Below are 27,042 nucleotides of genomic sequence, written 5' to 3'. Positions count from 1 at the left end.
GAGAGTTTCCCCATATCCTTAAGCAACAAATCGATACAATGTGCTGCACTTGGAGTCCAGAACAATGTGCGGTGCCTCTCCATAAGCGTCCTGCCGATAAACACATAATTAGCTACATTATCTGTTATGACTTGCACCACATTCTACACACCAATCTCCCAGATGAACCCATCTAACAACTCACATATCAATGCTGCATTTTTTATATGTGCTGATGCATCCATCGATTTAATAAACATGGTACCTTTAGGACAATGTAGCAAGAAATTTAGAAGGCTCCTACCCTTCCTATCTGTCCAACCATCAAAGATCATTGTGCATCCTGACACCTCCCATGTCTGTTTCAACTTCGCCAACCTAGAGTTGATGTCCTACTTTTTTGCTTGAAGGATTGGCCCCCCGCGACTCCTCATATGTAGCACTTTTGTACCCTGGGCCCACAATAGCAATATCATCACACATTGGTTGCCAAAATGAATTGGTTTTGGTGATGCTAAGAGGTAAGTCACTCCAAAAAAGACACACCCCCTAACTCTATCTGTTTCTTGCTTCCTCTTTTTTTTAACAACTGATTTTATGGAAGGTTGTGCTCCATGTCTGGTTCGTGGAACATTAGCACTAGCAGGTGGCGCTGTGGAGCCTCCCACTACCCTCAACCTCAAAATCGAAAGAAGATATCCCACAAGATTTACTTGCATGTTCAGCCTTGTTTCTTTTTGCCTCTTCTTTCTTTATGTCTTTTTCATCAATTGCTTGAAGAGCTTTTTGTATAAGCTATGCACTAGATTCCGAACAAAGCCCAACCTCATGTCCAGGGAGTCTAGCCAGCTGGTATTTTAATCGCGTAACCCCTCCTATCATCTTGTCCCCACACACTTTGCATGTTAGATATGCTCGATTTGTCCCACCATTAGGTTCCCCACACTCCCAAAGTGGGTCCAAAGGCTTTGGCATATTTGTAGTTGATTAATTCACACACAGGGCACCAAAAAACAAAATATTGGCATTAAACCCCATACACAAAAAATAACAGCCACCTCATTTTAAAAAATATTTTTTTTACTACATTACTTGCAATGAAAAATGGCAATTAGAGGGTGCATAATAAAGTTAAAAAAGAAAAATGAAGCTTGCTGGCCTAATATGGAGAACACCCTTGCTTTGGCTCATGGGCATGAAATCATAGCAAATGGAAAAAGACATAGAAGCAAAATGTTGGTAGGCAAAGAGGCAAGCAAGCATAACCCTAAATAAAAAATATCTTTAACATAGTGATTTTTAAGAACATACTTGTTAATGGAAGAAATGAAGTTTGTCTAACTGTTCTTGAATCTTTGATCCACCAAAAAAATTTGGTTGGTGATCATAATGGCTGTTTGATCCTCAATCCATCTTTGAAAACCACCATAAAGCTCTTCCCCTTCCTTCTCCAAGACTAAGAAAGCAAAATGAGCAAATAAACGCCAAAAAATTGCTTTTGTAGCTGCGGCTCAGCTTGCTCGGCAATATTTTATGTCATTGCACAATATTTTGCCAAGATATCGCCAATGTTTTGGAAATATCGCGATATTTTCAAAACAGAAAATATCGCGATATTTACTCGGCGATAGCTCGTTTTGCCGAAAATATTGCAATATTTCCGAATATCGGCAATATTATCAACACTGCTTCAAACAATGCGCCCTCAACCGCAAAATACCTTTTGAAAGGTGAAATATGCCTTCAATTACATAAAAGCGTCTCCAAATTTGTAGATGAGGTCAGGGCTCCTTTAAATAACTAAGGTGTGCCTCAAAATATATGAAAAATGCTCATTTGACCTGTGATATGGACCAAAGGACCATCTATAGCATTCAAGCAGCTGTCTTCTCCTTGAAATTTGTGCATTAGGACCGCGTTCCCCCCTTATGTAAGGTTATTCTCATGAGATGGTTTCCTTGCATTGTTTTGAGGTTTGAACAGGTAGTTAGATCAACTATTAACCTCATGCATGCTAGTGATCATCATTAAATGTGACCCTTTTGAGTGGGTGAATGTGACGTGGGTCCACATTCGCCTTGTATAAGGAGGCCACTCATATAAGGTAGTTTACACTTCATTCCATGCCACATGATATATGATACCCATCTGGGTCCACATGGACCCTTTTAAGCATATACAAGGCCTACAAAGATGCCAAGTGTCAAAGCTTTGCCATTGATCTCGGAAATGATGCCATCGTTTCACTTTATTTATCATTAAGCCAAGCTCTAGCCTTCCTTAGGCTTTTCATGCCAGCTCTGCCTCGATTACTGTGCTAAGAGGTCCTCTTCATCCAACCGCTCTTTTTCCATTGTTCCACTGTAGCCATGAACGATGAATACATGCATACAGGGGCTGAAATTGGACCAAAATGTGTTCTTTTCAAGGGTTCACATCTCCATGTGCTGCATGCTGACCTTAGTGCCTTCCTAAGGTAGAAAAATTACCCAAAATGAACCATGCATTTTCAGGCATCAACTGACATCTCACATGAAGAGTTTCCATTTATTCACAGTTAGATATTGGTCTGCCCTCATGTTTGTTATTCTTCTGCATTTATCTGTCATTTTTTCTGGTCATAATTCCTCCATGGCCACTTTAGAAAATCTCAATTTTTTTCTAATCCTGTCAAACTTTGTGTTCACCCTGCTTATAAACTAACGTAGACTTGTCTTAACCCATATTTCAAGTACCAAGAGGAAATAACAAAAGAATATTGGGTTAAAACTTAAGATATATGCATACTAGTTTATTTTTTTATTTTTTTAGTGACCATCTTTTATTTTATTTCGTACATTACTTTTGCACATCGATTCTTTTTTGGTTTATTTTAAATCCATTTCGGTTTATATGTTACATGCATAATGTTATGTGACACATCTCCTCCACCCGGACTGTAGAGTGCACCTTGTTTCTCTTAGTGCTCGTCCCCTTTGTCCTACATGCTGATGTACAGAAACTTGGTGTAACATTGTGTCATGACTCATAATCCACGTGGAGAAGCAATACTGGGTATCCTTCAGTTTCTGCAATCTTCTGTAGATCACTATTTTGCCTTCTGATAAAGGTCATTATTACAATTTTTTATTCTAAGTTTAAATGCATACACTGGATATCCCACTTCCTGAATTATCCTTTATTTTAAAAGGTGCATGCAACCATCTATAGACTATGATCTATCTGTAGTGAGTTTGCAGAACATTTAATCAAGATGGGACACTTCTGATAAAGAAAAAAATTACCTTTTTATTTTATTTTGTACATTACTTTTGGATGTCGATTTTTTTTTTCCATTTCAGTTTATTACGTTACATCCATAATGTTATGTCATACATCTCCTCCACTTGGACTGTAGAGTACCTTGTTTCTCTCAGTGCTGGGTCCCCTATGCCCTACTCCCTGATGTACCCTGCTGTCTGCTGTCTGATCAAATTTTTTGGGTGGGGTGGTGCTACAGATGTATGGAGTACACACACATCAATGACCCAATGTATCTGCATCCCCATGTGCCAGAAACTTGGTGTGACATTATGTCATAATCCCCCTCCAGAGAAGTAATGCTGGGTATGCTTCAGTTTCTGAAATCTGCTATAGACAACTGTTTTGCCTTCTGATACAGTTAATTATTTCAATTTTTTATTTTAAAGTTTGAATGCATACACTGGATATCCCTCTTCCTGAATTGTCATTGATTTTAAGAGGTTCATGCAACCATCTATGAACTTGCTGCAGTAAGTTTTCAGAACTTTTAATCAAGATGGGAGACTTTTGATAAAGCAAAAAATTAATAGCTTAATTGCAACCAAGAAAAGCTTCTTTTATGAAGATTTTTCGGAGATACAGCTTTTGTAAGTTATTGTCATTTCATTATGTATATTCCACTAGGTCACTATCTGAGAGTTTGCCATGACATCACAACAAACTTATCATCTATTGATAAACTTTTATCGTATATACCCTGCTGTTAGGTCTACGACCTGAAACCTAAGGCAACTACTGCCAGCATAATGCATTGCGATGACAGTTGGATAAAGAAACAGTCAGCTGATCTGTTTGTCTCACCTGTATGCAATAGAGGGGAACTCTCCCCACCTAGGTTCTAAACTAATACATTATGATAATTCTGATTAAAGTGATGTGGTTGCCAAAGGTTGATCCAGTTGTAAAGATAAGTTTGTCTTAGTTGATGGGCTGTGACTTAGAAACCATCACATAGACACTTATTTTACAATTTTATTTGCCTATATTGACCAGCATATGCCAGTTTTGATGTCTAAAGGATAGATTTGTTCTCCCTCTCTCTCTGTCTCGCTTGCTTGCTCTCTCTGTGTTGCTTCGTTTGTTCAAACATGAAAATATAATTTTAATTTTTTTAGTGTGCTAAGATTTTGTTGAATGGCGAGTTGAATCTTACTCTCTGGCTTGCCATGTCATTGCAAAGTTTGAGCTGTATGATTTTAGCTATAACACGAGTGTTGTAAAGAGTTCTATTTGAGTTAAATAGATAAATTTTACATCACTTTTTACATTTTGAATTTCTACTTGTAACTAACTCTATTAGTTGAATGGATCACACCAGAATCTCTTTAAAGGGTAACTGCAGGTAAGATGTTAGAGGAGGAGAAATCTGAAGGAATAGAAAATGTGTTTTAGTTTTCCTTTATGCAGCGTTTATATCCTATGAAATGTGTTTCACTGATATCTCTGCCTTCATTTTACTAATCTCTCAGACCATATGTCCAATTGATTTGAGTTTTAAAGTTTTTGGTCAGTTTGTGAAGAATGTGATATGATTTCGATAATAAAACCCAGAATTTAAAAAAGGCCCAGAATCTAGCTCAATTTGTGGCGGAGTTATTCATGAAACTCAGTTTTCATTAAAATTGCATTTTCTCCTGCATTTGCAGATATCGCCTTAACCCATGGTCACTCTAAAAAGCGACTCTTAATTTCTATGATGTACAGAGATTCTGTGTCACTAATTTTCTTGGTACCTTGCAGGAAAGTAATGTTCCCTTCCTAACCAGAGACCTTTAGCAAAATTAATACATTTGTTCATTGAGCACAGCCTCCAAGATTTTGAATTTTTTTTTCTTCCAAAAAGCTAGTACAGAAATAATTGTGTAAGTGATGGCGCTTTTTTGTCAGTTCATAGAAAGTGGAGACTTGGTGGCCTTACCTTATAAGTTTGCTTCATCCAGCACTCCTAAAATGTAGGTCTCTTCACAAGACCAAGTTTATACATAAAGGAAAATAAAGACTAATTTTTGATCTAGGAACATGCAAGGCACCACAGCCGTCTTTCCATGAGGAAACACTCTAATTCTGTTGGATGTGTAGCACTTTTCAGCTGAGAAGGCATCAGTGACGTGTGCAAGAAGGTGCTTCTCTTGCATAAAGATACCTGCTAATAGAACCTCTCGGACACAGAATTTCTAATCTTTAGTAACCTCAATTATGGAAATTTAATTGTTTTTAATTCATTCAGTAAATTGATCAATTCAAAATTAAAATAGGAAGCTAAGGATTTCAATCAAAAGTGACATTACTGGTGTGGATAGTGTGTTCTCTTGACATGGAGAGAATGCAGTAGTCTAATGAGGTGATTTTTTGGCTCTTTTCTGGGCAATTTTGCCCGAATTTTGGCTAGAAATTGGGAAAGTCATAGTTTTAAGACCCAAGGCTTTTCCAGTGTGCTGAATCTATTTCTGCATTTAAAAATGCAATTTAAATGATGAAACATTGTGATTTTACCAAAAATCGAGTCATTGGATTCTGGCGGAAAATAGCAAAAAGGTTGCCTCATTAGACTGCTCCAGAGGGAGTTGTCTAGATTAAAAAATCCAATGTTTTACACTCAAAATGGATTGAAGAGCAGTAGGTAAGATATTCTATAGAAACTGAAAATTATTATAACTCCGCCTCTGCGACATTTTCTTTGACATGTGATGCGACAAACACAATCATCTTTAACAGGTACTCAAATTCTATTGCTGACTTTTGAGATTGACTACCTAATTGAGGTTTTGTTTGCAATGGTTGTGCAATTGGTGGCCCTACAATGGAAATGGGGTATCGGTTAACAAAGAATAGAGTTAGCCAAGCAACTGAGTTTATTTAGAATAATTATGATTGTTTTGGTATATGTTTGTTGTTATTACTTAATGCACAATACTCATAGCAGTGCTTGTATATTAAAAGGATTAACAGAAAATCAAAAGTTAAAATGATGATGTAACATCTTGTGGTTATAATAAATTCAGATAACTTTTCTTTAGTATTTAAAAGTGGGATTTTGTATTAGTAATACCAAAATATTTTACAAATTGGGAAGGTCCATGCTATTACCCCAATGATTTTGATTTTTGGTCTTGTTTGATACCTCAGCGATGATTCATGCCTGAGATGTCTACCAGTACATTGTGATTGAATATAATCTAGATACATACAGACAAGCTCTAATTGCTATTCACAATAGATTATTTGCTTCAACATTTCTTTCAAACTGTGCGACGGTATTTCAAAAATCAGCCTTTTTGTATGTGATTTCCATCTTTCTATGTGCAATCTCTCTATCTTTTGCTAGTATACTGCTGTCATGCATTTCCATAACTAAAGCTATGTTCATGAACAGCACAATCAACTATGCATTTCCAGGCTGGCCCAATATACATTGGTCTTTTTAAATTTCCATAGCCAAACTTATTATTGGAAGTATCCTTCATTTATTTTCAAGTCATCCATCTCTTAAGTGCCACTCCAACCTCCATTTCAGCCTCTGGATGTTTTTTTTGTTCTGATCAACATGTTTGGAGTGGCAACTGAGGAATTCAAATACATTTTCTTGTCTGACATTGATTTTTTCCTTCCAATCCTCTCCCTTTTCCTCCTTTCCCATATTATCTCTTGAAAGACTAATAGTCCAAGCTGTGGTGTGCTGCGGGGCGTTTTCAAATTTCTCCATCCAAAGACTCCACTGACCAGCTAAACTTTTTGTATGTGATGATTAACATTCAACATTGCTTTATTGAGATTCCTGCGGCCCCTAGTCTTTTTTGGGTTCATGGGGAAGAGTTGGTTGGCTGATCATAGGAGGGTCTTTTCCCTTAACTCCATTTCTCTCTCTTTCCCACTTCTGGAAATCTTTCCATATTTTCATTGGCACAGCCCCTGATTTATCAACAAAGTGCTTTGTCATATCTATGACCAGACACCTCTTCTAGAGGGTTCTTCCCTGCAAAAAATGAACCATTACCATTGTACTTAGATGCTGGGCAGGAGTGTGATACAGGATGACCACTCTTAACTATGGTGCAACAGAAAAATTTGGGATTCAAAGGAAGACCAAAGGTTTTACAAAATCCAGAAAATGACAAGGAAGTGGGCTTAAATCCCATAGGATTGTTCAACTTCACTAGAGGGCTAATACCAAAGACATGGATCACAAAGGAGGAATTCAAGAACAAGGATGCCCTCAACACTAGAATATAAACCAACTAGTAGAAAAGAGAGCACAAGTTAACTTACCTTAAGAGTGGAGAGCTCTCTAGAATGGCTGGTAGCGATGCAGACACTGAAGAGGAAGATAAATCAAGCCCTCCTGGAAGCAATACACCGCCACGAAGCACTTCCAGAAGATCTCCTACTCAGATGCAAAAGAGAATCCCATTACCAATGCCACTAAGATTTGCTCTCCTGAAGTGTTTCTTCTTCAAACTTTGTTGAAAATGTAATGAGCAAGGTCTTTTGGCTCATGCCTTAGCCAGTGAAGACTTCGAATTGTCCTCATCAGTTAGACTTCAGTGATGGTGAGTTTATTTCCAGTTTACAGGAATAATCATCAAGAGTTCATGCGTAGTGTTGGAGGTCTAGTTAAGTGGAAGTCTTCATCAGTTTGACTACAGGATTGGTTGGCAGTTAGCAATTTAGTTAGAGCGATTTAGTCTTTAGTCTTGATTGAAGGAAGGGCGAGTTAGATCTCCAGTGTTGATTGGAGAGAGCATGAGTTAACAACTCTAGTGATGATTGGAAAGAGTGCGAGTAACACTCTCAGTTAACTCGCTATCATAACTCGAGTTCTAAATTTGAACTAGCCTAATTTAGCATGGATCAAATCTATAAAGGAAGGACAAAGGCACAAGTAAATTCAATTGTTTTGTGCACAAGGTTGTGAGACAAAGCAAGCTCACGAGATTGTGAGAGAGAGAGCCTTGATTGTGGAGCACAAAAATTGTGTCCTAAAGAATAGGAGCACAAGTGCGCTAGAATTTAGGGGCATTGATTGTGCGTAGGTGTGTGGAGCTGGGGTCCTAAATAATAGGAGTTGAAGTGCACATAGAAATAAATAAGAGATTTTGTGCACTAGGAAAGAGGGACCTAGTGCGCTAAGAAATAGGGCCAGAAGTGCGCTAGGAAATAGGGACCTAGTGCGAAGTGAGCAGGTTTTGCAGAGCAAGTCAAGGAGGCAACAATGGAAGAATTGTGTTTTAGAGGGCCGAGATCAAGCAGGATCTGGGCCAGCCAAGATCAATTGTATCAACTGAGATTTGTGTGAGAAGCAAGAATGCTTTCTCAAGAGAGACAAATTGCTTTGTAATAGATCCAAGTGCTCAAGAACAATCAATAAAATAGCCACATCAAGCAAAGCAGGTTTTCCCTGTTGGGTTTTTTGAGAAATTTAAGTGTGTCAATTTATGCATGTGTTTTTATCTCTGTGTTTTTATTCTGCTGCTTATGAATTGTTAAGAGACTCTATATCTTGGTGAAAGTAAACTAGATTTCAGTTTTCAAATATTCATCTAAGTAGTTGCAGAGTTTCATCGAAATTTAACAAACTTGTCTAAATTTCTCTCAGCTTTGCTCATGTCATCCAGTGTAAACTCTTGCTTGAATGGGGCTATATATGCATCATGATTTTGAGTTATCTTAATGCTCTCCATAATAACTTCTCCTTTTCGGTCTAGGTTCTCGTTTGGTCATTCCATGCATCTGCAAAGTACATTTGATATCATTAGGTATGGAGGGGTGATCTTCTCTTTTAATATATTTTTGTCTAGCCCTAACATGTGTCCTCCAATGTTATTGGAACTGGTCATTCTGACTAGTTTGGGGATCAAATCGGTCCGGTTTAAGGTTTGGAATCGGAAATGGCTAGTTCAGTATCGAACTTGGTGGTTCTATAATGGAACCGGCCTCCGTACTAGACCGACATTTTGTCACTAAACCGATTGGTTTTGTACCGAACTAGCTTGTTCCGTACAATTTGAACAAAGATGTTCCAAAGACAATTTAAAAAACACCTTTATCTTTCATTTTCATTCTTTTACTAAAATTTTTAACATTACCATGAAATGATTCAAGATGTTTGAGACTAGTTTCGACCTCGTTGGATTTCATATGGAGAAAGTAGAATTTTAGATCTCACTCAAAATCCAACAAATGTAACTGTTTTTCGGGATTTTAGGATTGGGGGGATTGCAATGTTTCTATTGGATTTTGTCATGTATGAGGATATGGAACTAGTATTTAATCAAGAGCACTAAGCCCTCTATGTACCTTGATGTTAGTGGCATTGGTTGTCGAATTCATATCCTTATTAAAAATGTACACATCATCCAAACAAAATCTTAACTTGACATGTTATGCTTTTTCTATCTTATTTTAATGCTTAGAGAGTTATATTGATGATAAAGATCCCAATATAAGCAATGATTTTGATGATATGTAGGTATTTGTGCATGTGCTTTTATCTCTATGTTTTTATTCTGCTGCTTATGAATTGTTAAGAGACTCTGTATCTTGGTGAAAGTAAACTAGATTTCAGTTTTCAGATATTCATATAAGTAGTTGCAGAGTTTCATGGAAATTTAACAAACTTCTAAATTTTTCTTAGCTTTGCTCCAGCCATCCAGTGTTAACTCTTTGCTTGAATGGGGCTGTATATGCATCACGATTTTGAGTTTTCTTAATGCTCTCCACAATAACTTCTCCTTCTCGGTTTGGGTTCTCGTTTGGTCCTTTCCATGCATCTGCAAAGTACATTTGATATCATTATGTATGGAGGGGTGATCTTCTCTTTTAATATATTTTTGTCTAGCCCTAACATGTGTCCTCCAATGTTATTGGAACTGGTGGAATTGGTCGTTCCGACTAGTTTGGGGATCAAATCGGTCCTGTTTAAGGTTTGGAATAGGAAATGGCTAGTTCAGTATCGAACCTATTGGTTCTATAATGGAACCGGCCTCGGTACTAGACCGCCATTTTGTCACCAAACCGATTGGTTTTGTACCGAACTAGCTTGTTCTGTACAATTTGAACAAAGATGTTCCAAACACAATTTAAAAAACATCTTTATCTTTCATTTTCATTCTTTTACTAAAATTTTTAACATTACCATGAAATGATTCAAGATGTTTGAGACTAGTTTCGACCTTGTTGGATTTCATATGGAGAAAATAGAATTTTAGATCTCACTCAAAATCCAACAAACGTAATTGTTTTTTAGGATTTTAGGATTGGGGGGATTGCAATGTTTCTATTGGATTTTGTAATGTGTGGGGACATGTAACTAGTATTTAATCAGGAGCATCAAGCCCTCTACGTACCTTGATGTTAGTGGCATTGGTTGTCGAACTCATATCCTTGTTAAAATGTACCCATCATCCAAACAAAATCTTAACTTGACATGTTATGCTTTTTCTATCTTATTTTAATGCTTAGAGAGTGATATTGATGACAAAGATCCCAATATAGGCAATGATTTTGATGATATGCAGGTACTGTTTTAAGAACTGGCCGGCTCGGAACTGATTCGGTTGAGTTGGTCTGAGTCAAGCCCTCACCAAGTCGACTCGGCCATCAAACAGGTTCAGCTGGTCGAGTTATTACTGAGTCGGCTGAGTCCGAGCCTACTAGGCCGGCTCGGTAACAGTGGCCTGAAAACTCAAAAAACAACGATTTTTTTTACTTGCTTTTTGGAGAAGAGATTTGTGTTAAAAGCTGGTGGACACATGAATTCCATATTAGCTTACTGTTTTCATAGGTTGTTTACTTGGCTTCCTGTGGCATGAATCGTTTAGTGCTTGAAAATAGAAAGTGATGAGTTTGGCGCTGGCAATTTGATAAGATCTAATGTTGTGAAATTTTTGCCAAGAACATGAAATCTCCTGTAAGAATGGAGAGACATCTGTTGCCTTCATTGTATAAAATTCTTGTGTGAATTTCTAAGTAAACAATGATACTATCTGAGAACCATGTAGTAAAGAGGGCACATGAAATTGAAATGCTGATCAGACATGTGGTCCTAGTTAGAATGTTTATAGGTGCAATTCTCTCTTGGAAGATGGCAGTTTATCTTTATACATATTACAAAGTTGATGGGAACAAACTTGAAGTTGCCCCAATGGATCCTAAAACTAGAGAATAGCCACAAAATATTCTATGGGGTGTAGATGGGTTTGTCATGACTGCATGTAGATGTGGATGCAGAAGTTTTGGCGTTAGGGATCCTATATCTTGATCTGGATTCTGTCACATACAAATTGCTTTTGTGGTTCTTCTCATGAATACATCTATTAACATCCATCTTGGGGAGATGGTCTAAGATGATTGATGAGGGTACAAGATTAGAAATGAGTTACAAACTATGAAGCATGTAGATATGCTACCAGTGGTTGATCCAGATGATCTTGGCTCCTCTAGCAGTAGCCACTAGCCAGTAGTACTGGTCACAATTTACTTTTGTTGTAGAGGCCATTTCTAGCCTCCTTGGTTATGTGTTTTTGTTTTGATCTCTATATCATCATCAATGATCATGTATGTATTGGACAGTGCACTGAGTGCCATTTTAATTTTTGATATAATGGATATATTCATGAGCCTACTTTCATTATATGTTGTCTTCTATCTATATTTTAATGCTGTGTTTGGAAACATGAATGAAAATCTTTAAAATTATGTTTTTTTATATAAAAAATATCTAATGTATTATTTACAATGACCGAGTCATTGAAATTGAGCCGGCCGAGTCGATACCGAGTCGGAGTCAGAGTTGTAAAACATTGTATATAGGTATTTGTTGTAGCGTTATTTTTTTGAATGCTAGAGGCCGTCTAGAGCCTGTTTGTTGATGTATTTTCGGTTCAGAGATGGATTGCACTCAATTCTATTTTTGGTTATGTGCACCCTTACATGTTATATAAATGAGAACTTTTGCTTGTTTGTGTATAAATGGTTTGGATTCATATGGATGCACATGATTATATATGTTTTTCTTTCAAAGTTAAATATTTTGTGTTTTTGGTTGCTTGGGTTTTTGGTCTGGTTTTTTTACTGGTCTTGGTCCAGTTACGATTGGTTCTTGGTTCAGAGGGTTTTCCGGTTCGACCACTGGTTTGGTTCTGATAACATTGGTGTCCTCACATCCTAATGTAGCACATCTAACCCTAAGATAGGTGTCCTCACACCCTAGGGTTGCACATCAAAGCTTTCTTTTGTTGTTTGGCATTGTTGATGGGAGGCCTTGGTAATACTGGCTAAAGTGTTGTTAAGAGTCCTAATGTTAGAGGGTCATAATAAAAGTTAATGACTGAACATTAAATAATGGTTAGTTGAGAATGTAGTTAAATAACTTATCAATTGGTTTAACAAAGCTTTATAGTGATCCATTGAATGATTCCTTTAGTAATCAGTATGTTCTTCATTTATATGTTTCTGAATCTTATAATTATGATTGTGTATCCTAAAATCAATGTGGTATTAGAGCTACAATTGAGAAACAGGATAGAGTTGTGGATTGTGAGTCACCCCAAAAATTGAGCAGGTGACTTAATTCTTTTTATGAAGTTTAATTGCATTAAAAATCTTCAATGCTCAAACTTTGGGGCGGAGGTGAATAAAAGTTCCAATTTTAAAATTTTTGGAAAAATGATTGAACTTCAGTTCATTTGATGGTGACAACCAACAAATTATCGAGAACATATAATTAAAAAATTGATGGAGGTGGCAGGCATTTCTGTGTCATTCAAAGGTTCAAATTCCAGGAAGAACAACACATGTAGGAAGACAGGCTTAACACTTGCAAATGAATGACTCACATAGGTAGATGACATAACACATGCACAAAGAAGTATTGAAAGTAGATGAAAAAAACCTTTGAGGTGGGCATATGACATGTTTTGCCAGGCAATGTCAGGTTTGTGCAGAAGGAAAATGCTTTAAGGAAATAAAGGGAAGTGAAAGGGCATGCTGGAAGTTAGGCCAATGTTAGCATATAAATGATTCTCCTTCAGGCAAGTCGCAATGCACAAAGACTTGTTTTTTCAATCCATCATGATATGAGATATGAGAAGTTTGCAGAAGGTTGCAGGTTTAAGTTGCAGAGCAGAATTCATGCTGACTCAGGCTTTTAGTTCTAACATTGACAGATGCCTGCAACACAGAGTCCAGACAACCCAAACCAAAGTGCAGAGGGGGACCAAATGGCCGGATTTTGAGACACCCAGAACAGAAGTTAGGGTAGTAACATAGATGCCATTGTAGCAATTTGCAGGCCCAGATCAAAATCATTATGAAGCTTTAACAAACATGTGAAGTGTCAATGGGGGTATTAGAGTAGTAGCACTCAGTAAGGTGTTTGTAGGAATCTTAATTTGAGTGGATCACAGAAAATGTTAATGACCCGACTTTAAATATAGGTCGGTTGAGATGGTAGTTAAAACTTAAAATTTAAATAATGTTTCACTTAATGTATAAAAAATGCTTATGGAGATTAGGTGTGTGGTCTAGCAGCAAGTAGGGAGATTATTGGACTTGTATTAATGTGGAGACTTGGATTCAAAACCCCCCGAATAGGTCCAGTTGAGGCCAGGTGTCTGTTTTGGGTATTTTGATGACATAGAAACACCCCTCATAGCATGAAAATGTAGCTGAAGGACATTAGGCACCATTGTCAATGATTCCAATATTAATCAGTACATTCTTTATATATCATTATCTCTCTCATATCTATGGTTATGTATCTCTAAAAACAAAGGCCCAACATTAGTGTGATTAATAGATTCAGAGTAGTTAAGCTGTAATGATGGTAGTAAATTGTTCTTATCAAGATTGAAGAAAATAATTTTTAGGGGCGATTTCTATTTAATTTTTAAAAGAAAGAGTGTGTCCTTGAAGAGGGAAACCTAGGTGAGTATTGTAAAGTGTATGTTACTACACAACAATTCTTAATCAACGATAATGGTGGAGTCAATAATTATAAAACACTAATTTGTTTAATTGTTGTTAATTGTATGAACATCATATGGAATAGCAATGGTCTTTTAATTTGCATGTGAGAAATATAGGTGTTGTTTAGACTATTGAGTTTGGTTAATTTGGTAGGAGATTCTTTTGAAGGCCGTTTTACAAAGATCCTTGCTCAAAAAATCTTCAAGAGGCCATTTAGCTCCTTAATCACAAAGTTGGAAAAATCCTCAAATTTAGTTTAGAAATCATGGTGTACATTCCTAGAATGTTGGAATAATATTTTATTGTTGTTAACAGAAGCAGATTATATCGAAGAAGAGTGGTTGTGATGTATGAATGTGCCTTGATGGGTAAGCCTAAGAACTTTAGGATGTCAAGAGAAATCTTTGAACCACAAAGAATTAGTATTAGTATTCATAGGTTGGAGGAGGAATCCAAGCTTTCTTTTATTAAAGAGGGATCTTTTTGCATGTGTTGAGAAACAATTTGAATATACGAAAGATTTGTAACAGTGAGCCCTAGTTTTATGGGTAATATTGGCTGTATGCTAAGTCACAGGACATGTCCCTCAGGGTCTCGTGTCTCGTATTTCATGTGTCAGAGATGAAACGTGCCCCAAAACGTGTCGAAAACGTTTTTTTTTCGTGTCCTCCAACCGAGACACATGTTTTGGATGTGATGAAAACGTGCCTTGATGCTTTTGGCTCCCAAGACACGTGTCCTATGAAAAGTGACATTAAAACCTGCGACATGGTTTATTTTTGTCTTGTTTGCTGCCAAAATCAAATTCGTTGTTGCAGTGTGAGGAATTCCACCAGATTCGAGTTAAGTGCTCACAACTTCACATTGAGAGCGCAGTTCACAACTTCACATTGAGAGTGTAGTTCACAAGTTCTTCTAAATTTCTAGTTTTATTTTATCAATCATGATATTTCTAAATTTCTAGTTAGTAGTTTCTAATGATCCATATTTGTAAATGTTCTAATTTCTAGGGTTTAGGTTTTGGGGTTTAGGTTTAGGGTTTACGATTTAGGGCTTAGGGTTTAGGGTTTTGTGTTTATGGTTTAGGGTTTATAAGACTTTAGTAAATTCTTTTAACAAACACTTAAATAAAAGTTACAAAATGATCCATATTTGTAGATGTTCTAATTTCTAAAAAATTGTGATCAAACACTATATTTAAGTATTTTTTTTATATTTATATATATATATATATATATAACATGTACTTGGTGTCTTGTTTCTCATTGTGTCTCGTGTTGAATACTCGTATTTACGTGTCCTCCGTGTTTCGTGTCCTCGTGCCATGTGACTTAGGCTGTCTGTGGTTTAGTATTGCAAGGATATTCGATTTCTCCCTATTTTCTAAGAGTTTTTCAGGTTGGCGATTTTGCCAAATTTTCCTAGGTTTTTGAGGTTCAAGCTTATGCTTGTCAATATTTTCTGATATTTTCAATGATGTTTCTAATAAATTCTTTTGACACTCGACAATATGTTCCCCAGAATAATATTCGCAACATTGATATGGATTACTAGTGCTTGAGTTCTCATCTAATGGAAGATGTCTTTTTGGAAGTGGTAATCTATAAGTAAAGACTATCCATCTTGCTAATCTATTTGTGGGTCGAAAAAAACTCTAATAAAGTTGAAGATCAAATTCGTAGTTTCACGCTAAATGTTATAACAAATGAAAAATATAGAATCCGTTGCTTATGTAAAAGTGTAAAGTGGACATAAAGTGTAAAGAGGAATGCATGAAAGTTGGTCAAAAGGGGATCCTTAAAGGAAGATAGCATAGAATCATACATATTTTGGGTTGGAAACACTTACAAAAACAACACCATGAGCTAGCTTCTTTTGAGTGTACAGTGCGTAAACTATTATGAACATGAGCACTTCAGGGATTGGGAGGAAGCACCTTTGAAGAGGCAACATGTAACAAACAAAGTTCGTCTACTCAGAGGAATGCTCTGATACTAATGTAACGAACAAAGTTCTCGTGCTCAAAAGTTAAATACTCCAGAAGACTTGGAATATAAAGATCTCCATTGAAGATACAAAAATATATATATTAAAATGTATGAATGAGAATGATGTTACAAATGAGAGTGAGGGCCTGCTTATATACCCTAGGCAGGTGTCCCTTTATGAACGGTCATGTCCTTAGGGACATACCTCTTCATTAACTAATTACTAATTAATCATTATTTATGATGTGTTATTATTATTTATATTTACATAATTTATATCTATATTTTATTCATAACACTGCTTTCCTCCTCAAAAAGCTTTGTCCTCAAAGCTTATTGATGAAAAGGCTTGATCTCTTTTTCTGTTTTGAATGCCTTGTCGTCTCGGAACTGTCATCTTTGTTGATGCAAGACAATATCCTCTAAGTGATAAACAAAATTCTCACACTGAGAATGGATTTGACCATCTCAAATTAATCTTTTGTGGAATCTTGTGGTTACTAGATACTTCGTGTGAATTGTTATTCCAAGACTGAATTGCACTGACAGTAGTAGTTTTCGGAACATAAGTTTGTTGTTCATGTTTTGAGTGATACAAATTCGTAGATTGATTGAGATGTATGTTCTTGTGATTTAGGTGTAGATAAGGAGTTCTTTTGGTTTGTCTTTCCCTTATCATGTGTGTGGCAATATTCTTATTTACGTCAGGTGACGATGTCGTTGAGTTGGTTACAAAACCTTCACTTGGGATGTTTGCACTGCAACATCTAAGTGTGTCTTTTCTTCAACTAGCTTGTCTTCTTCTTGAGTTGTGACATTCACTGGATCGGTAATTATAACGTTCTCTTCAACTTAAACTTCTACTTTTGATGCTTCATTCTCGATAAGCTGTTGTACCTTGTTTTCCAATGACTTCTTTTCCTTCTTAAGCTTCTTAATTTGTGTAAGTAAATTTTCGCTATGGTCCTTAAGCCAAGAAACTTCTTCATTTTTGTCAATGGTGAACTTTTCAATTTCTCTTTGCATATTTTGTAGTACTTTTTTACCTTTTTGAAAAATTACTTTTGAAATAACTTGTATGTCTTCTGGGGTTACTGAATTTGGCTTCAATGTAACATCCTACAATGTTATTTTTTTCTTTTTGTATGAAAATGTCAAAAACTTATTTTTTGTATTTAGGATGAAGGACCCTAGAGTTAACACCCAGGGTGAGCCCAAAATAATGTCACTATTGTAAAAAAATAAGGTTTTCACGGTGAATTGCGAGATAAAAGTATAATCCCCAATACTTAGTTGTAGATTGCTTATGTCGTATTGTTTGTCACTTGTGTCAACAAAATTCGTTTCAATTATATTCGATTTAGGAATCACTAATTTGTTAGCACATTTAGGACTAACATAATTACTATCTTCAGTAGGACTAATAGAGATTATAATATCTCTTCCTGAGTGATCCTCTGATTTTAATAGTGTACTAACACATATCTCTTCCTGAGTGATCCTCTGATTTTAATAGTGTACTAACACATTTACTAAAGGTTTTAGGAAATCTTTCATTACTTGTCTCCATTTCACTATTTTCGAGATGAGCTTACCGTCTAAAAGTAACTCCCTCTTTAATTTTATTTATTTATTATTATCTAAATGAACTCTGGTTTAAGTTTTATAAAACCTATTCCTTCCTTTTATAATAATACCTTTTTTTTTTTTCAAGTTACAAAAACCTAGAAAACTTTTGATACCTTTTTAACTTACAATTTCCCTTGATAATTTTGTTTTTTCCATTATATATAATAATAATAATACTCTTATTTTTAACTTAATATTTATAATACTAATGTTTCTTTTGTTTTTTTCACCTTACTTTTATTTTATTTTTTAAAATTTTTTGTAAGGTCACGATGATATCCACCCTAAGAGTCACACCTTTTTGTAAACACAATGGTTGGTTGAGATAATCCTTCTGACTGATTGCTCGATATTGTATGGGTTTGGCGGCCCGCCATATTGAAATTGTACAGTGGGCTAGGGGGTGATAATGGAATGGTAGTGTAAATATAAAAATGCAATGCGGTTGTGGAAAGTAGCAACAAAGCATATGTTGTGGAGGTCGAATTGTGTATGGCTAGTAATGGGTAACGCAGAGTGGCGACGACCGTTGCAATTTGGATGGTGCTGTATAAGATGAACACCAGGAGAGGTAATGAAGGTTACAATCCGACGTCGACAGTTGTGGTGTCTAGAGTGCTGGATGCAGGTAGATACGTACGTGGCTAGTCGATATGGTGGCTTCTTCGCTGATCAACGGGGAAGAGGACGAAAGTGGCGGGTGTGTAGTGGTTGGACCAACAGGGAAACAATGGCAAGGAATCTCTCGACGGAACATCGCTGGCCGATCAGTGGCAGGGGTAGGACAGGGCCTGAAGGCCGGTCGACGTATGCGGCGACAATCTGTAGATTGGGTCGATGGTAGCTATTTCGAGTAGGCGGCCGTTGATTGCTGCAATGACCACTGTTTTGGCTGTCTTATATTTTTTTATTAGGTTTGTTTTTTTGTTTTTTATATAATTTTTTTTGACACTTTGTAAAAATATTTTTTGTTCTTTATATATATATATTTTACAAATATATAGCTAACTCTCCTCTTGATTTTTTTCTTTTTTATCTTTCACTTTATATATATATATATATTTTTTTTTTTCTCACTTTTTTTTTTAATTCTTTCTTTCTTTATATAATTTTGTTTTTGTTTTTTCTAATTTCTCTAATGGCCAAAGGCCTAAAAAGGCGAAAATCGGCAAAATGGAGAAACTCCAATTATGTAGCGAAACGCTTGATCACACGACAACAAGGTTGACATATTTCAATGGCCAAAGGCCTAGATTAGGTTGGCTTTGTGTAGCAGTTGAATGGCCAAAGGATTGAACAACTCTGATACCAATGTAACGAACAAAGTTCAGATACTTAGAAGTTAAATACTCCAAAAGACTTGGAATATAAATACCACCATTGAAGATACAAGAATATATATAATAAAATATATGAGTGAGAATGATGTTACAAATGAGAATGAGGGTCTGCTTATATACCCTAGGTAGGTGTCCCTTTATGAATGGTCATGTCCTTAAGGACATTCCTTGTCATTAACTAATTACTAATTAATCATTATTGATGATGTGTTTTTATTATTTATATCTATTTTTTATTCATAACACAACAAGTTTCACAAGACGCGCCAAGAATAGGCCAAAAAATGGACCCACATTAATGTTGCCAAGCAACATAAGCCTTCAAGGAGCTTAAACTGGAAGTGGAAATAGGTTTGGAATTTTAAATGAAGTGGAAGAGAAGTTGGACATCTCAATAGGCCCATGAAGAGATAGGAAATTAAGGGAAAGGAGATTTGGAAATGTTTTAGAGGGATTAAGAGATATCCTAGGGCAAGAAAAAGAGGAAACTTCTTTGATGAGGAAAATTGGGTCACATCTACAAAAGAAAGTATGTGAAGTGGGAGCTACTGAGGAGCAATAGTGGTAGGTAGACTTGTAAAGAAAAATTGTAGGGGAAAACAATTATTATAACTGGGCAAAGGGAAACTCAGATCTATATTTAGGGAAGAAACCGTCAATTGAATCCGTAATTGGAAAAAGGGTCTAATATAGCTAAACTGGGCAAGCACTATTGAAAAATCAATGTCAGATTGTGACAAAATATTTGTGAAAATATAAAAGAGGTTGGACTGGAAACTAGGATTCAAGGAAAAATTTAACAAGTTAAACTACTAACTGGAAGAAGATTATACCTAGTTTGGAAGTCGATCCTCAACAAATATCTCTGGAGGGCCTTGTCAATACTTTCTAATTCCCACTAAGTTGCTCCTAAAACAATGTGGCTAGGAATGGACAGCTTTTGAAAATTTTCCTTTGAAATGGAGCAAAATTAGTAAACAAAAAATGTCTCTGTAAAATGGGCAAAAATATGCTTTGGAAAAGTTGGAGTAGCAGCTATAAGACTATTGTTGTTGGTTAAAACTTAATATCTTAATATGACCGAGAAAATCACCTTTGTCAACACTTGCTCCTTTATATGAGTACCATCCAGGAAAAAATCTAAGTGTTTTTGATAGAAGGTACAAAAATGGGATAGTGACATGGAAGAATATTCTTGAATCTTTGCATTTGATTAACAATCAATTGTCCTAAGATGTAGTTTATGGATTGAATGCAAACCAATGTTTTAAAAAACGGCCGAATCGAATCCGAAACGATCGAGTTGATCCGAGTTGTTGGGATATTTTGTGACCCGACAGAAAAAACGGAACAGGAGGTCGAGTCATGATTGACTCGGCCAAGTTATTGCATGACTCGGTCAACCCGACCGGTTCTGCAATAACTCGGCCGAGTCAATGAATGTGGCCTGTAACCCCCAAAAAAATGCGATTTTTCGTTTTTTTTTTTTAAATTTTAACTGTTAGCTGATTGTTGGGGACTCCAAGGTGTTTTCTAAATTAGTTAAACGCTATTTGGGGTCCATTCCCCTCTCCTAGTATTGATATGCTATTCAAATTTCATGGTAATGTTAAATTCTTAAAGTAAAAGGATGAAAATGAAGATTAAGGAGAATGTCACTTCACTTTTACTTAAATTTTTAACATTACCATGAAATGACTCAAGATGTTTGAGAGTGGTTCCAGCCTTATTGGATTTCATATGGAGAAAGTAGAATTTTAGATTTCATTCAAAATCCAGCAGACTTATTAGGTTTTCAGGATTTCAAGATTGGAGGATTGCAATGTTTCCATTGAATTTTGTCATGTATTAGGGTATGGAACTCGTATTTAATCAAGAGCACCAATCCCTCTATGTACCTTGATGTTAGTGACATTGGTTGTCGAACTCCTCTGGGATTCGCTCCCAAACAAGGAGCTTCTGAAAATGTAGCTCCCGCTCCCATTTTCGCTCTCGCTCCCCACTTTCGCTCCCGCTCCCAAGTAACACTGAGCCGGATGATGTTGGCAACTCTAGCAGTAGCCAGTAGTACTGGTCACAGACTTTTGTTGTAGAGGCCATTTATAGCCTCCTTGGTTATGTGTTTTTGTTTTGATCTCTATATCATCATTGTGTATGTATTGGATAGTGCACTAGGTGCCATTTTGATATAATGGATATATTCATGAGGCTACTTTGATCATATGTTGTCTTCTATCTATATTCTAATGCTGTGTGTTTGGAAACATGAATGAAAATCTTTAAAATTATGTGTTTTTATAAAAAGTAAATATTTAATGTATTTTTTACAACGACCGAGTCATTGAAATCGAGCCGGCCGAGTCGATACGGAGTCGGAGTCGACCCTTAGCCGAGTAGGAGTCAGAGTCGGAGTTTTAAAACATTGATGCAAACTTCTAGAATCCTTCATGAGTGGGTAACCCTCCTTTGGGAATATATTGCCTAGGAAAACCAAATACCTTGTTTCAAAGAATATCCTTAGAGTTTGCAACTTTAGAAATATTTTAACACAAAATGAAAAGTCTCCATGGTTGTTTAGAAGTGAAAAGGGAAAGAGTATAAGCTAGATCTAGTTGAACAACTCCAAGAAGAGGCTGCGGTTGGATTTTCAATAGACCTGAGAAAATAAAAATGGAATTGTAACAAGTAGAGGAGTCCATGATTTAGAGTAGAGGTCTAGAGATGGGGAAATTTATACTTTTGAAAAGATGGAGAAAGAAACAATGATTCGTTTTGGAGGAGGGATGGTAGAACAGAAATTGGATCTCTTCTACAATTAAAAAAACCATTGTCTTTTTTATGCTCGAACAAGGAAAAATTTTAACTAGCAAAGTTACATGAAAAGGGGATACATGGATGCGTTCTATTTAAGCTGGAAGAAGAAATTCAAGGTCAACTTTTGATCATGTTTTTCTATTGCAATTTAAGTGGTTAATAACGTCCTTGAAGGCTAAATACTTGCATCAATTCCATGGAGGAATGGGACAAAATTTATATGAAAGGTTACTTAATAGGGAAGTGTAGGTCAAATTTGGTGGAATAGATACCTCCCCTTGCAGCCTTTCAGCTTAAGGATTTAAATTTGGATTCTGTAAGTTTGCTACTTGCATTGATATTCTCCCAGATTGGGGAAGGGCGAACTTTCTGCATCAGTATAAGAGGAGATTCCATCAAAAACCAGAAAGGGTGAACTTGCCACATTAGGATAATAGGAGATACCACCATAAAACAAAAAAGCTGTCCAATCTTAAATCTGAATCATGGCATACCACATAATACATATATCACCCTAGTACTGGGGGCCAATAGAAGGCCCTCCTCTCTCTTCCCGTGCCAGTGTTTTCTCTAAGCAGCTGATAAACGGGTTGAAAGCTGTGCTCTAGCTCCCTTTGAGGCTTAAATCAATTTCAAAAATCTCTAGAAATCATGCCGTGGCAGAGGTAGGTTGATGGTGTTGTAACTTATGTCCTAGCTCCCCTTGAGGCTCAATCAGCTCTGAAAATCTGATGTTGTGCCCTAACTTGATCCAAGATGCCCTATGTTGCACTCTGCAAAATGCCATAAATCCTAGTGCAAAACCTTGCTCCAAAACAAGTCAGAGAAAAGTGAAAAAGTGAAGGGAAACTGGCCTTTTATAACTATAACATAGGATCATTGTGTAGCGCAGATTAACCTGTCAAACATGGTGGAGTAGCAAGATTTGGTGTGTCTAGTTGAGTCTTTCAGACTTTGTCTTGCTCTGATCAGGTGAAATCCATGTTTGGCAGGTTAGACTGGCTCTGGCAGAGTTATCTGGATTCTGAATTGATTCATTTTCAGGACAGGTCAGGTCCATGCAAAAGGTCTACCTGGAATATTGGTTGGGTTCTGTGACTATGTTCCGAAGTCTGAGTTCCGCAACACTGATTTATTTCACTAAGACATTCATGTATCTATATTTGAAAAGTGCAGATCAAGGTATTGGAATCGATAGGAGTAACAATTTGTAATGAAATACATTATTTCTTTATATTCACTTTTTAATAAGATCAACATTTTAGACATCTTATAGAAATGGCCTGTTTATGTTCTAGGTCATACTAACTAAACTTTCAGGTTGGAGAAAGTACTTGTATTTTTTTCTAGCAGACAAAATAAAATGGTAAGACAAATTGTATACATGCATATATTCTTTTCAGTTAGGTGATGCTGTGTTTTCCTCCATCTCTGATTGGTCTTCGACATTACCAATCAGCAAGAGTACCTGAAACTTAAATGCCATTTTTACTCTTCAGAGGATGTATTTTTTCATCGAATTATTAAAATGCACTTTCGTATTCATATACCTGTAATTTATTCGGATTCTGATTGTTGGAATGATCTCTTTGGCATCTTTTTGTTGTAGCTGTTGTTACAGTAACTCTGATAGTGGGTAGAATCTATCTGTTGAAGAATTTTTAGAATATGAAGCAACTATATTTCATCCTATATCTCAGCCATTGCCAGTTTGCATTATTTTTGTAAACCTGTCATTCAAATGAAGCTTTTTCTTTGTTTTAGACAACAGTGCATCTTTGTATTATTATATGTGGGTTTTTTTATATAGTATGCTCTGCATGGCTTTTCTCATAGGTTGAAGGGAAGACGATAAAAGCACAAATCTGGGATACTGCTGGCCAGGAGCGATACAGAGCAATTACAAGTGCCTATTACCGTGGTGCTGTTGGGGCTTTGCTCGTTTATGATATTACTAAGCCTACAACTTTTGAGAATGTTGGAAGATGGTTGAAGGAGCTTAGAGACCATGCAGATTCCAACATAGTGATTATGCTAGTAGGTAACAAATCTGATCTAAAGCATCTACGAGGCGTATCAACAGAAGACGCTCAGAGTTTTGCTGAGAAAGAGGGTCTGTCATTTTTAGAGACATCAGCGCTTGAAGCTACTAATGTCGAGAGGGCTTTTCAAACAATTCTTGCGGAGATACACAGGATAATCAGCAAGAAGGCCCTTGCCTCAGAGGAGGCTGCAGGAGCTGGCATCAGAGAAGGGAAAACTATTCTTGTCTCAGAGCCTGACTCTAATACAAAGAAGGCTTGTTGCTCATAGCAAGATCATATAATGCCTGAAAATATGATATTAGAGCCCAATCTCATTTTTGGTGAGTTTTGGTTAGGTTTTGTCTAATGATTACTTATAACGATATTTTGCTCATTCTTGATGGTAACTTACAGTTGCCTCTTTTGTTTAGTATTTTGTTGCTGCAAGCTATTATTTGTTTGAGGAGCAATGAACATGACACCTACATATTTATTTAAGGTAGGGAATATTTTCAGAAGATTTTATTGAGTCCAACTTCATTGGATTTATCTGTATCATCATTCCTTGCACTTTGTTTGGAAAAATGATGCTTTTAAAGCAGAAAGGCTATGTTTCTTATATCAATTTAGCTAAGGTACACTGACTGGTTAAGAGGAAGTTGATGCAAAATCCAAAGGATAGTGTAAAATAAATGAAGCGGCATCTTTTGTGTTTACATTTTTATGTGGATCTGTTCAGGATATTTACAAATGATCCCACTATTCATGTACCCACTCACTGTGATGTTTATTACTTGGCATAACCCCACATCCAACTTATTTTGTCACTTTCATATGCAAGATTAAGAGTATATTCTCCATCTACTAACTTGCACTTTCACGCATGCCTCTTTGCACATTTTGGAGTTTGGATGATCCGTAATTCTTACTTTCTCTCCATGCTTTATTTCTAGAATTGGATCATTTCTTGAACTGTTCCTTTACCAGTTAATTTTGTCATCATTCACCAAAAATATAGAAACAGATCAGTAAGCTGTGCAGTTATTTTTCAGACTCATTTTGCAGATACGTTGGTCAAGCATGCACTGGTTAGTGTTTCACAGAATATCCCATTTTCTAAGCATCATAATTTGCTTCATTAATGAATATAGGTAGATTTTGTCTAAGATCCTGTATTCTCTACTTTGGTCCAAGTCCCTTTCTCCATCGTTTTCTCTAGTCATTTCTTAGTTCTAAGCTTATTTTTGCTTTTCCAGTTAGTTATAGTCAATCTTATCCAATGTGCAGGGTTTCTGGGAAATTTTTCCATGGCCACCTTTTTCTGATTTTTGTAAATTTTTAAGCACTCGGTAGAATATTTCATGTTCAACAAAAGTAAAGTTTTGTTATGGATATTTAATCTCATGATGCTTCATCTTCTTGCCTTGTCTTCTAGTTGATGTAGTCTGTTAACTGTCATATTGTAAAAGGTTAGTGAAAGCTTATAAACATGTGATTTTAGTTGAGGTGTTTGTCAACTGTCATTTTCTAAAGGTTAGTGAAAGCTTATAAACATGTGACCTCAATTGAAAAGCGTAGAGGTTAGTGAAAGCTTATAAATAAGTGACCTCAACTGAAAAGTATCCCTATCTTTTTTTAAAGGTTAGCGAAAGCTTTTAAAGATGTGAATCTCAATTGAAGAGAATCCTGTCATTTTCTGTAGGATAGTGGAAGCTGACAGAGAGAGCAGAGCTACAGAGATGCACACACAATCAACTCCAAGCTTCCTTTCATTCGATGTCTAAAGTTTAAACAGATATTTATATACAACAGAGAGACTTCTGGAATTTGGTGGGGTAGTGGCTTCTTTAGGAAGCTTGCTCATTTTGTCAACCATTTCTAGAAGCTATGCCTAAAATATCTGCTGAATTATCTAGAACTGTCTAGCAACTACATTAATGAGGGTGGTTGGAATTAATCTCTTCCAACACTTCCCCTTAATTCCAACCATATAACAAAAGCACAAAACACCATACTCTTAATTGTCATGCCTGCTGGTCTAAGTCTCAGCTAGGGTTACAACAAAACATTTCATTTTTGACTTCTTGCTAAGGGGTCCATGCTTGTTCATTTTCTGGTGCAGTTTCATCTTCGCCTTTCTGACTTTCCTAAAAGAATTGCTCTGCTCCTTGCTTATGTACTTAATATCAGCAACCTTTTTTGGATCAAGACCCCAAACAAGGTAATTTAATTCAAGTTCTCCCCACTTTCCATGAGGAACCGGCAAACGAGCCATCAAAATGTAGTCATTTTTGAACATGAGTGGCCTCCGAACATCATCCATGGTAGTATCCTCTACAGTAGCAGTCATCTTGAAAGCAGATCCAATAAAGCTTCTAACAATTGGATTATGAGAGAAGCAAGTTTTGCTCTGAGTGATTTCTTCAACGACATGATCCTCAACAACATGAGTGATTTCTTCAACAACATGATTCTCAACATGACATTGTTTATCCAAGAACTCAAAAATACTGCTAATCCCAATTGGGTTCCTGAGAAAATGATCATCGAAAGGATCATTGTCAAAAAAGTCTAAAAAGATAGACATATCAGCTAGTCTTAAATTTTCCTTAAACTCTGACCAGCTTTGACTTCAAAGTAGCACCAGGCTCGGCTCTGCCTCTCACCTCCCGGCAGACTCACCACCAAGAATCTGTGCACTTAGACCACTAGCAATGGAGTGTCCTCCAAACGCTTGTCGACGAGCAGCTTCTCACAGCGAGCTCGTTTTCACACTAGACTGGGTGACTACAGGCTTCTGTAAATAAATCAGTGATAACAGCTATCACTTCAACAAACAATTCTTTTAACACAACGACAGATGTTGTGGTCCACAACAAGCACAAACAGGTTCACTCACAGCTTTTCCACACACAATACTGCAAACAAACAAAACTCTCGCAGGTGGCTCACAATCCACCTCTCTTCTCACACAGATGGGATCTCTCTGGCCACAAACCC

The 27,042-nt window shown here is 36.5% G+C and overlaps 1 protein-coding gene across 1 annotated transcript in view; it reads left to right on the top strand.

Moving 5' to 3' along the window:
- The window catches only part of RAB11C (RAB GTPase 11C), a 69,854-nt gene extending 45,096 nt beyond the window's left edge, over positions 1-24,758 (top strand). Inside the window, exon 2 of the mRNA XM_089394972.1 lies at positions 23,855-24,758. Within this exon, the coding sequence (XP_089251098.1) occupies positions 23,855-24,331 (477 nt within the window). The 3' untranslated portion in view covers positions 24,332-24,758. The remainder of the gene's footprint in view (positions 1-23,854) is intronic.
- Positions 24,759-27,042: the final 2,284 nt, after the last annotated feature.

Source organism: Pinus tabuliformis, chromosome 1_2, assembly GCF_031772625.1.
Source record: "Pinus tabuliformis cultivar Carrire ecotype Pingquan chromosome 1_2, CPIR1, whole genome shotgun sequence".
Lineage (NCBI taxonomy): Eukaryota > Viridiplantae > Streptophyta > Pinopsida > Pinales > Pinaceae > Pinus > Pinus tabuliformis.
This window is presented reverse-complemented; position numbering and strand designations above follow the sequence as displayed.